Raw genomic sequence first — 9599 nt, forward strand, 5'->3', positions numbered from 1 at the left:
GTATCGCGTCAGCCTGGGCTAGGAAAGGTATATTTTGGAGGGGTTTGCTCAGGAGATGGGCCCATGGTTGCTTGGAAAGAACGGGCACTAGCGAGAGTGTGTATCATTGAGATGCGGTGACTCGGGGCTTGAAGCGGCATTGTGCACTTTGTAGATAATGATGAGCTGATGGGAGCCGGCCGATGCATCGGATAAGGTTACGGTACGTGTTGATGGCGATCCGCAGAGACTCGGGGCCGAGATAGCAAGTACATGTGCCTACCTGTTATTCATTCGATGAGCCTAAGATTAGGAATCATTTGGATACCGGAGATGGGTCTTGCCGCTGCGGCTATCAATCGAGAATTGAATTGTTATCGTGCTTAGTTACTCCGCATATTGCTAGCAATACGCTATTGGTGCTAAGTGTATATAGTCACTGCAGTGCTAGTATCGTTGATCTGTTCGCGATTCACTAGCCACAGCCGATTGATTGGTCCTTTTCGGCTGCCTCTATCTTCTGGTAATCGGGGCATTTGAGACCGATTGTTCGTTTACCGTCCATACTTCAACCACCGGCGTAAAAGACAAAACACCAAGCCACCTATAGGAGTCTATCTTGGAAAGAAATTGAAAGACAGTTTTCCACTTAAATTAATCTCCCTTTTAAACCTTTTCTTGTAAACTTTTCATCATTTCGGCCTTCCCTTGCACAAAACTCTCAGATTAAGCCCCCAGCAATAGGGTAGCATGTTCTCCGCATGCATCGGTGAAGTAGCGGCCTGGTGTACGGCCACAGCTGTGCCACAGCTGATGCAGCAAGCCTGATGCCAGCCACCAACTCTCTGGGCGCCATTCGGACCCAGCCAATGCATTCAGCTGGTGGAATCTCGAAATCCCATCTTTTGTGCTGTTCCTGCGTCGCGCGTTGAACGTCGTTCCCCTCGCATGCTGTGAAAAGCTCAACGAGCTTGTAGCGCCTCGCAGGCCGTCGAAGCTGCACCGCCGCATGCAAATTCGCTGGGCCTAGGATTCCCGCTCCAACTTGGGCCTTTAGCTCTCCAATTCCCTCCACCGTGCCAAGTTCCACCGCTCAGATCTGCGATCTTCCTTAAGCTGCTCCAACCACCAAAGACCGTCGCATCGCGCGCAGATCCTCGCCCTGTAAATGTGCCTCGAGCCGTGCGAGCCAGGGATTCGAACCATTTCCTCGACATAACCACGATATACCGACCACGAGAGACGCGAATAGGGCTGCCCCAATTCCGCCACCTTGAGACCCCCTCCACGCTCCACACGCATACATTCGAATGCTCAGCGGCCACCGGAGGGCATAGTCCCCTTCAGTGGGCGTCGCCATCGCCATGCTGGCCAGCTCCTCGTCCAGCCAGAAGGGGTTTGCCCCCTCCAGCCAGTCCTCCCAGAGCCTCAAGCAGGCCGACCATGCGCCGACGATCGGACGAACGAGCATCGACCGCGAGGGCACTGGGCTGCAGATTCCCAATGGCGGGGCCTCGAGGAATCTGTCAGCCTCGGCCGCGTTTGCTCCCCGAGGGAACAGCCTCGTCCCCGGCGCCGGGCCCGGCAGCTTCAGCTCCGAGCTGCGCAGCCAGATGATCCCCATTCGCTCAGGCAGCCGAACCGACGCGGCGCCAGTATACCCGAGCAGCTTTGTGGACAAGGTGGAAGACGGCGAGCTTGCAGAACAGAACCTTTCCATGCTGCGGGACAGGCTGAACCGGGAGATGAAGATCAAGGAAGGGAGCGAGAACATGCTCGAAGCTCTCAACCTGAAAAAGCCCAAGCAGACAAAGGAGCAGCGCCAAAGAGTCGAGGCCGAGCTGACGGCCAGCCATTCGCGCATCAAGGTCCTGAAGCAGCAGATTACAGATGCTCAGCGTACCAAGGTGGCACCTCCCAGCACACCCCCCAGGAACAGAACCCAGCAGGACGTTGGACTACATCGCTCACCGCATAGCCTTCGATCGGGCACCGGCTCAGAGGTTGAAGAGCCTACCGAGAGCCCTACGTTTACGCTCACCGAGCTTCTACAAGCCCTGGAGGTTGGAGGAATGACCCCCGACTACTACGTGAACCGTGCGAACCTTCTAGTCGACCTGTTCAAGAGATATCCTACTCTCAAGTACGATTTGGTGTGGTCCGTGTTTGGCCTGCGGATGCAGATGATGCTCCTCAGCGAAAGCAGAGAAGTCGTGGCGGCTGGTTATCGTGCGACAAGATATGCAATTTCGGATCGAAACTCTCTTAGGAAGATTAGAAGTTTGAATACCGACTTTTTAGTTATACGGTAGGTTTTGGACACCAGTCGCCTCATATCAAAAGCAATAAAAGCCCGCAGACTAACGTATCATGACTTAGGTCACTAAACAACTATCGAAAGGCCGACGTTGAACGAGAGCAGGCCCTCAAGTTTGTACGAGCTTTTCTAGACGTTAAAGACGGAGCCAAGGAAGTCTCGCGCGCTGTTGTACGGACCATTGTCGCTGTGGCCGAGTATGGTGATGATCGATCTGGCTCAGCACAGCCTTCTGAGCAAAATACAGATCGCTTACGGCCCATCTGCATCGAAACTCTGGCGGAGATTATGGTTCGAGATCCTCGCTTGCTTCTTGCATCAGGTGGGTTGGGTCCCCTCTCTGAGGCTCTCGCCGAGGGAACCTACAAAGCCCCTGAGAGTCTGGCATCCGCTTTTCTCTTTCTCTTAGATACGCCGCAGAGGCGAAAATATGTCCAACCGGGCTACGGACTGGACGTGGTTTTTAACGCATTCACAAGCCAACTGGTTGGAAGCGAGGCTGTACTGAAACAAAACTGCAAGGCCATATCTGTCGCCATGCGATCTTGGTCTGGCCTCATGACGCTCTGTATGTACGACTTTCGGTCCATCAGATCACTCATTATGAGCATACTACTTCCGAGCCCTGTTGTACGAGAAACCATTTTGGACCTGCTCTTTTCATTGCTTCGCATTAAACCACCTGCCTGGGCGGTGTCTTTCTTGGCAGGACGGAGGTTAACTACCTACGGAAGGGTGAACAACCTCAACTTGAAGACTGAAGCCAAAGACCGAGGCTATCTAGAAGAAGATACAGGCGAACAGAACTTTGTGGACCATTATACGGCACTGATTCTGGCGGTCTTTATAAAGTCTGGACTTATCCAAACCCTTTTACAAGTTGCACGTTCTGAGAGCGATACTATGCTTAAGCGCAAGACAACGCTGTTGATCGGCGAGGCGCTCAAGCTGGCAGCTAGACTGCTCCCTCCATCGTGGAGTGCAGAAATACAGCTTTTGCCGGAATTGTTTTCGGCAGCAGCAAAATTCAGCGATGACCAATCGTATATTGCGTCAAGTATTGTGTACCAGATGAGCAGCATAAACCGTACGCTATACCGGAGTGCGCCAGCAGACTCTTTGGCCGGTATCTTGCCTTCAAGCGATAGCATGAACGACTTAGCACTCCTAGATGGCCAACGCAAGGCAGGATCTGCAGTGGCCTTTGACGACGCTACGTTCCGTCAGCTTCTCATCGACACGGGCGTTCTCAACCATTCCAACTACTCCAAATGGAATTGGGAGAATATCATGAAAGTAATCGACGGCCCTCTTCAGGTCGGGAAGAGGCTCGAAGAAGCCATCAAGGCGTCAAAATTTATGAAGAGAATTATGAGTTTTTATCGGCCGTTCAAATATAAGTTTGCGGAAGTCCGAAATACGCGAAACACTCAAAAATATGTCAGGGCTGGATGTGCTCTTATGCACTCCCTGCTTCAGTCGCCGGAAGGAGTTCGATTCTTGGCGGATAGCAAGTTGTTGAGGCAAATTGCGGAATGTTTGGCCCAATGCGATCCGGTAAGATTGATTGCAATTTCCTTTTCAGCGTCTGAGAAAACCTTTTCATGCTAACGTGAGTGATAGACGAGTGGACTGACCGCGCAGTATCCCATGTTCTCTAAGGATAGGCTAACGGATACCCTCTGTGCCGGCTATTTCCCCATGCTTGGGGTGCTAACCGGTGATCCGAAAGGATTGGCCATGTTAGAGAGATGGAAGATGTTCAATATGATGTATCACATCTATGAGCTGACCCAGCGACCCGATCTTGTCAAACTCCTCCTCTCCAGCTTTGATTACAGTCGCCAGGGCCATCATCGCATCTTGCTTTCAAAAGCGCTGACAGCAGGGACGAAGGAGATTCGGATACATGCAACAAATACGCTTCGGAAATGCACTCTTCGAAGGTTGCCATCTATCAACGGCCAAGGCGAAGTCAGCGACTCGAAATGGGCAATTCAACTTCTAGTTACGCAACTGTATGACCCAGAGATTGAGGTGTGCTCAACCGCAGTCAAGATCTTGGAGAAGGCCTGCAATAGGAAAGCGTATCTGGCATATATTGTGGAGTGCCGTCCAGCCTTGGACCATCTCGGCGAAATTGGAGCTCCGCTATTGCTTCGATTCCTGTCGACATCTATTGGCTATCACTATTTGGATGGTCTGGATTACATCAGTAATGAAATGGATGACTGGTTCTTGGGAAGGAATGATTCCTACGTTAGCCTCATTGAAGCTAGCTTGGCCAAGGCCTTCCTCTCAGAAACGGACGAGCAGAATCATCGACTTAGCATGTTTGATGAGCACGAAGCGGAAACAGACTTTCACGATAGCCATATACCACCCCACTTCTACAGAGAACTAACAAGAACCCAAGAGGGATGTAAGCTGCTCAGTGACAAGGGCCACTTCGAAGAGTTTGCTAGTACGATTCGCGATCATGGAATGCAATCTGAGGACTCTGAACTCATCACAAAGGTCAAGGGATGCCTTTGGGCTGTTGGAAATGTAGGATCTATGGAACTCGGCGCGCCGTTCTTGGAATCCACCGACATGGTTGAGCAGATTATAAAGATTGCAACTACCCACGAAGTGATGAGCCTGCGTGGGACGGCGTTCTTTGTTTTGGGCCTGATTTCCCGTTCGACTCATGGACTTGAAATCTTATCTGAGCATGGCTGGGATGCCAATACGACATTGATGGGCAACTCTCTCGGTTTTTGCATCCCGTCTGACCTGTCTAAGCTTTTTTCGCTTTCACCTTGGCATAACGAAACAGCTGCTTCGATTAGGTTGCCAGAGTCACAGTGCACCATTCGGGAGCAGCCGCCTCCTAGGCCCGCCCGTCCGCCCCTAGAATTGTCCGAAATGCCCCCTCTGGTTAATGACACGGCTACTAGTGAGCGGATTCTCGAGCTTATAGTGGATCTCGGAAATACGGTGCTGTATCGAAAGGCCGTCACCGAGTTGCAGAAGATAAAAGCGCGAAAGCCAACAGCCTTCCGAAGTGCCGAATTTTTCAAAACGGTCATGGGTCTTATGGAGTGGAATCACTACAGACTTGGTGTCCGGAGAATGGTCATCGACCTTTTTGAAAAGGCAGTCATGAGACAGATCGTTTTCGACGAAGATGAAAGCGACAGTAGCGAGGAAGACGAGAGCAGTCCAGTGGATGCAGACGACAGCGTTAGCTCTGGCGACGACAGGGATGACAGAACGGAGAGACAGAGGAGTATCAGTGAGCCTATGGAACCTCCGCAAGATTTGATCCCAGCACCTCTACGACTGCGACGGTAAGAAACTGGCTGATATCTGAAAACGATATCTCGAGAGAGCCAATGAGAAGGAAGGGATAGTCGCTCTAGAGTATGAGAGATATAGGGCTTGAAGGATTTTATGGAGTTACACATCGACAAGTCAGGAAAGGGACGGGATTTAAATGGTAGGAAGTTTACGGATACCTTGCATAATTGCTTGAGTAATGCGTATTACATTCTGGGCATAGCCGCTCTCGCCCTGGATATCGGCGCTCGAACACACACGCACGCACAAATGTCATATACATACATACATACCTGATTTTGCAAAGGCGAGGCATTTGCTCGGATTTTCTTTTCTTTGTTCATTTTCTAGGCGCGAAAGGAGGGGCATTTTCTTTTTGGCGCTGGGGGACGGGAAAGGAGGGGGCTTTGGCGACGAAGCTTTTTGGTGAGGTTCTCTTGACAATTCACCTTATATCTTTTTTTTTTATGTTATATTTCGTATTAGCTTAGCCTTATGTACGTGAGACGAGTAGATTTCGGAGAAGAAGCAACGGAGAAATCTAACTAGCATTTACTTATCCGATAGCCGGATAGATTTGAAGAAAACCAAGTTTCGGGTAAAATTGCCTTGTGTTCCATAGTGTGAGTTTTTAGCAGCTGTATCTTAGACTGGGGTTAAGTTACTAGGGTCAAATATAATAAGACTGTAGGTAATACTAGGAGGTAAGGTATTGCGTCATAGTATAGTAGGTGAATTAGTAAAAGTAACTAAAAGATTATAAATGGCATTTAATTGCCTTTATAGTAGAAGTATTAATATATACTGTTTTTAAATATCAACATCTAAAGCCTTCTCTAGTTATTTACCTATAAAATGCATTTTTGTATATTGAAAGCACCGAGGAAGTTTAATATAATAATAAAGAAACAGATGGCTATTAATTTTGTACATTATGTATATTTAATCTAGTAGGTAGTCTATATATTTTCTTGAAAATATAAAAAGCCGAGATATATTGTCCAAGCATAATTCACTGCTTTAAGATATAACAACCGGCGGAAGATTTATAACATGTAATATAAACTCGCTAGTGCTTATACCAATACCCCAATCTGGCAATTCTAATAAACAATTATGCCGGTAATCTTACCAATCGTAAAGGAAATAGTATGCGTGTTACCCAAAGTCGGAGCATGCCCTGGCTCTTCTAAACACGCACTGCATAGGCGAAGGCTACCCGTAGCGGCTCTGGATCAAACCCAAAACAAGTAGCGCGAATCGTGAGAATTTAGTCAGCGGATGGGATTCCTTTGCCCATAAACGCTGGGAACTAGGAATCATTTACAAGCGTTTTTTTTTTTTTTTTTTTTTTTTTAGTACATTCGCTGAGGTTACTGTGACAAATAAGTGACATATGCGGCTACGGGACGAGATCTGGCACCGCGGTTAGCGAGTTGTTATAAAAGCCAAAAACTTATATATGTGATACTGACTTTAGGAACTATCATTGCACATTAGTGGTATGCCTAGTTCATCTCATGTTGTTCCGTGACCGTACTTACACGAAGGAGTTTGCAATTAAACGTCACATTCCCGCCTTGCGGGGAATCCAGAGCAACTGGGGTTGTATGCGCAGATCGCAAAGATGTGGCTTGCATTAGGGGATTGAAACTAGGTATCTTGAAGGATCATATACTTGTGTAACAGGTCATTGGTCGACATCTGCCCATTCAATACTCAAATAGCGAAGCGAGTCAGGTTCTCCCGGTGACACCTTCCTCGGTGTTCGCACGTCATAGAATCCCCCTATCATGAAATGTAACCCTCTAGGGCAAGATTGTCTGCAACACCGCCTACGGTCCAATTTTTAGTGAAGTCCTTATAAAGCGTACAATGACTATTTTACTGAGCTAGTACTAACCAAGGTTGTAGAAAGTACCCTTTTCTATGCTTGTCAACGCTAGGACAAATGTATTTATGTCCTAGTTAATAAATTTTAGAATACTCTTTGTATACCTATTACATTCTATTAATATTAATATTAAATAGTTATATGCTTATCTAAATTTTTCTTTAAATAGGGTTTAAATTTCTAGGAGATGTTTTACTTGCACTATTTTCGTTACATTATATGAGTATTTGCAATATTACGCTTAGAAATGTATCTAGTTAGTTCATTGACTTTCCTATTGACCTTTTAATAAAATATACATTGGCTGAATAAAATAGTATTAAAGATTGGATAATAAATGTTTTGTGTATAGTAAATATAAAGAAATATAGAACAGTTTAATCTTTTGAGAGAATACGGCATTTAGGCGGATATACGGAATCTTTTTACATCTGTTATTACGATTGTTATTCCCTATTCTTTTTATATAACCACCTTTAGGCGGTCTGAGTGGGTGGAAACTGTTACACTTATTGGCCAAACTTGGTTAGCGAATTCGAATAGTCTGGAATACATTGCCCAATTGGGGCAGTTTTTCTTTGCATATCCTTCACGATCTTCATGTAAGCAGGCAAAATACCTGGTAGTTATTAGCGTTGTTACCTAGGATTATAATTGTGTTCCTAATAGGGAGAGTTATTATTTGTTGTTCCGTATATAAGGAGGCCATTGCCTCTCCTTTGCCAATGAGCCCCCCCAAGCTTCTCATACCATCCCACCTCTAAGCAATTAACATTTAGAGTACGACATTGCAACAGTAGTCTATAGCCAGTCTAAAACTTGCTGAAAGACCCTAATCACATTTTTGAAAATTGCGATAGCTCTTTGTTTCACTCAATATGAGCCCCCCTTCCGCGCTTCACCCAAACCACCAGAAGCTCCTCGACCGAGCTCGAGAGTTCATTGCTGAGATTGAAGACCAGTGAGTGTGGAATTTTGTTTCTTTCTCTATTTAATCCGTCGATATCTCTTTTAGGAAGTTAGAGCGTAATATATTGCTTACACTTCGGTTTCAAATAGAACTCCTGGTGCAGAGCTCGAAGCTAGACTAAACAGCGAGTTTGGACCTGGAACTCCCTACTACGACGACTTTAGCAGTTTAATTCGACAAGGCTTGGCCAATAATGAGAGCTGGATCTCGAAAGAAGGAGTCGACGGTGCTAATTTCCGCCTCTCCGACATTAGCCCACCCACAGAAGACACTAAATATTTCAGCATTCTAACAGTCTACCTGGAGAACGATGGATATGAACACATAGCGCATATTCACCCGTACGGTGAGCTCAACTGCATCGTTCAAATTGACCCTGCTGCGGAGTTCAAGGGGTTTCAAGGTTGGCAGGGCGCGGGCTGGACATCACCGCCGCCTGGATCTCACCATGCCCCCTCAGTGCGCGGAGGTGGCCTGGTGGCTCTTGTCTTCATACCCGCGGGGCGCCTAGCTTTTAAGGAACTCAAGGATCCCCGAGACTTCTAGTTTGTCTGATTGGGAGACATGCTCAATACCTAATCGATCCTTTGCAAGGAATCTCCACAAAGAATAAGCAGCACAGTGGCACTCAGATGCAGTCATCAGCACACATGTATCGGCTAGGTCTTGGCAGGAATTTTGACAGAAACCCTTTGTGGTTTGCAACTAGACTAGGTAGTATGATTACTGTTCAAGAATATAAATATCCAATAATGCGTATTTGGTATATAGCCCTGTGATGCGTTGTAAATTATAGCTTTATAAGGCAGGCTTTTGCGCCCTTTTCGTAACCTAAATACACTGGAGGCCCCTGCTGTAAGCGCCCCAACTAGTACGCATGGTTGGCTACATGCACTTTGACTCATGCATAGGAACGTTGTAACTGATTTACTGGGAACAATATTTGAAGCTTCCTTAGGAATAATCACTAGAATGGCGATTTCCTTTCTCTTTTCGGGTATCGTGATCATGATCTCTTTGCAAAATACCCCGGCAGCAACCCACTCTAGGTCGACTTATTTTGGCTGTGGCGCATCTCTGTACACTCAGAGAACTCTTCTTTTGGCTTACATAGACCG

At 47.0% G+C, this 9599-nt stretch overlaps 2 protein-coding genes across 2 annotated transcripts; both read left to right on the forward strand.

The window, feature by feature from the left end:
• Positions 1-768: 768 nt before the first annotated feature.
• Positions 769-6357, forward strand: TrAFT101_011651 (uncharacterized protein). The gene is made up of 3 exons (XM_024900772.2): positions 769-2287; positions 2359-3853; positions 3920-6357. The coding sequence occupies exons 1-3, from the start codon at positions 1344-1346 to the stop codon at positions 5630-5632; spliced, it is 4152 nt and encodes a 1383-aa protein (XP_024757922.1). The 5' UTR covers positions 769-1343; the 3' UTR covers positions 5633-6357.
• Positions 6358-8273: 1916 nt separating this feature from the next.
• Positions 8274-9199, forward strand: TrAFT101_011652 (uncharacterized protein). Its single transcript, XM_024905417.2, has 2 exons — positions 8274-8472; positions 8571-9199. The coding sequence occupies exons 1-2, from the start codon at positions 8390-8392 to the stop codon at positions 9025-9027; spliced, it is 540 nt and encodes a 179-aa protein (XP_024757921.1). The 5' UTR covers positions 8274-8389; the 3' UTR covers positions 9028-9199.
• The last annotated feature ends 400 nt before the right edge of the window (positions 9200-9599 follow it).

The sequence above is a fragment of the Trichoderma asperellum genome, chromosome 7, assembly GCF_020647865.1.
Source record: "Trichoderma asperellum chromosome 7, complete sequence".
NCBI classification, from domain to species: Eukaryota; Fungi; Ascomycota; class Sordariomycetes; order Hypocreales; family Hypocreaceae; genus Trichoderma; species Trichoderma asperellum.

Excerpts from the sequence above, each read along its gene's own strand:
- TrAFT101_011651 (XM_024900772.2), top strand. The coding sequence starts at position 1,344 with ATGCTGGCCAGCTCCTCGTCCAGCCAGAAGGGGTTTGCCCCCTCCAGC. Across the intron at positions 2,288-2,358 it reads ACCGACTTTTTAGTTATACG|GTCACTAAACAACTATCGAA; the intron begins GTAGGTTTTGGA and ends ATCATGACTTAG. Across the intron at positions 3,854-3,919 it reads GTTTGGCCCAATGCGATCCG|ACGAGTGGACTGACCGCGCA; the intron begins GTAAGATTGATT and ends CGTGAGTGATAG.
- TrAFT101_011652 (XM_024905417.2), top strand. The coding sequence starts at position 8,390 with ATGAGCCCCCCTTCCGCGCTTCACCCAAACCACCAGAAGCTCCTCGAC. Across the intron at positions 8,473-8,570 it reads ATTGCTGAGATTGAAGACCA|AACTCCTGGTGCAGAGCTCG; the intron begins GTGAGTGTGGAA and ends GGTTTCAAATAG.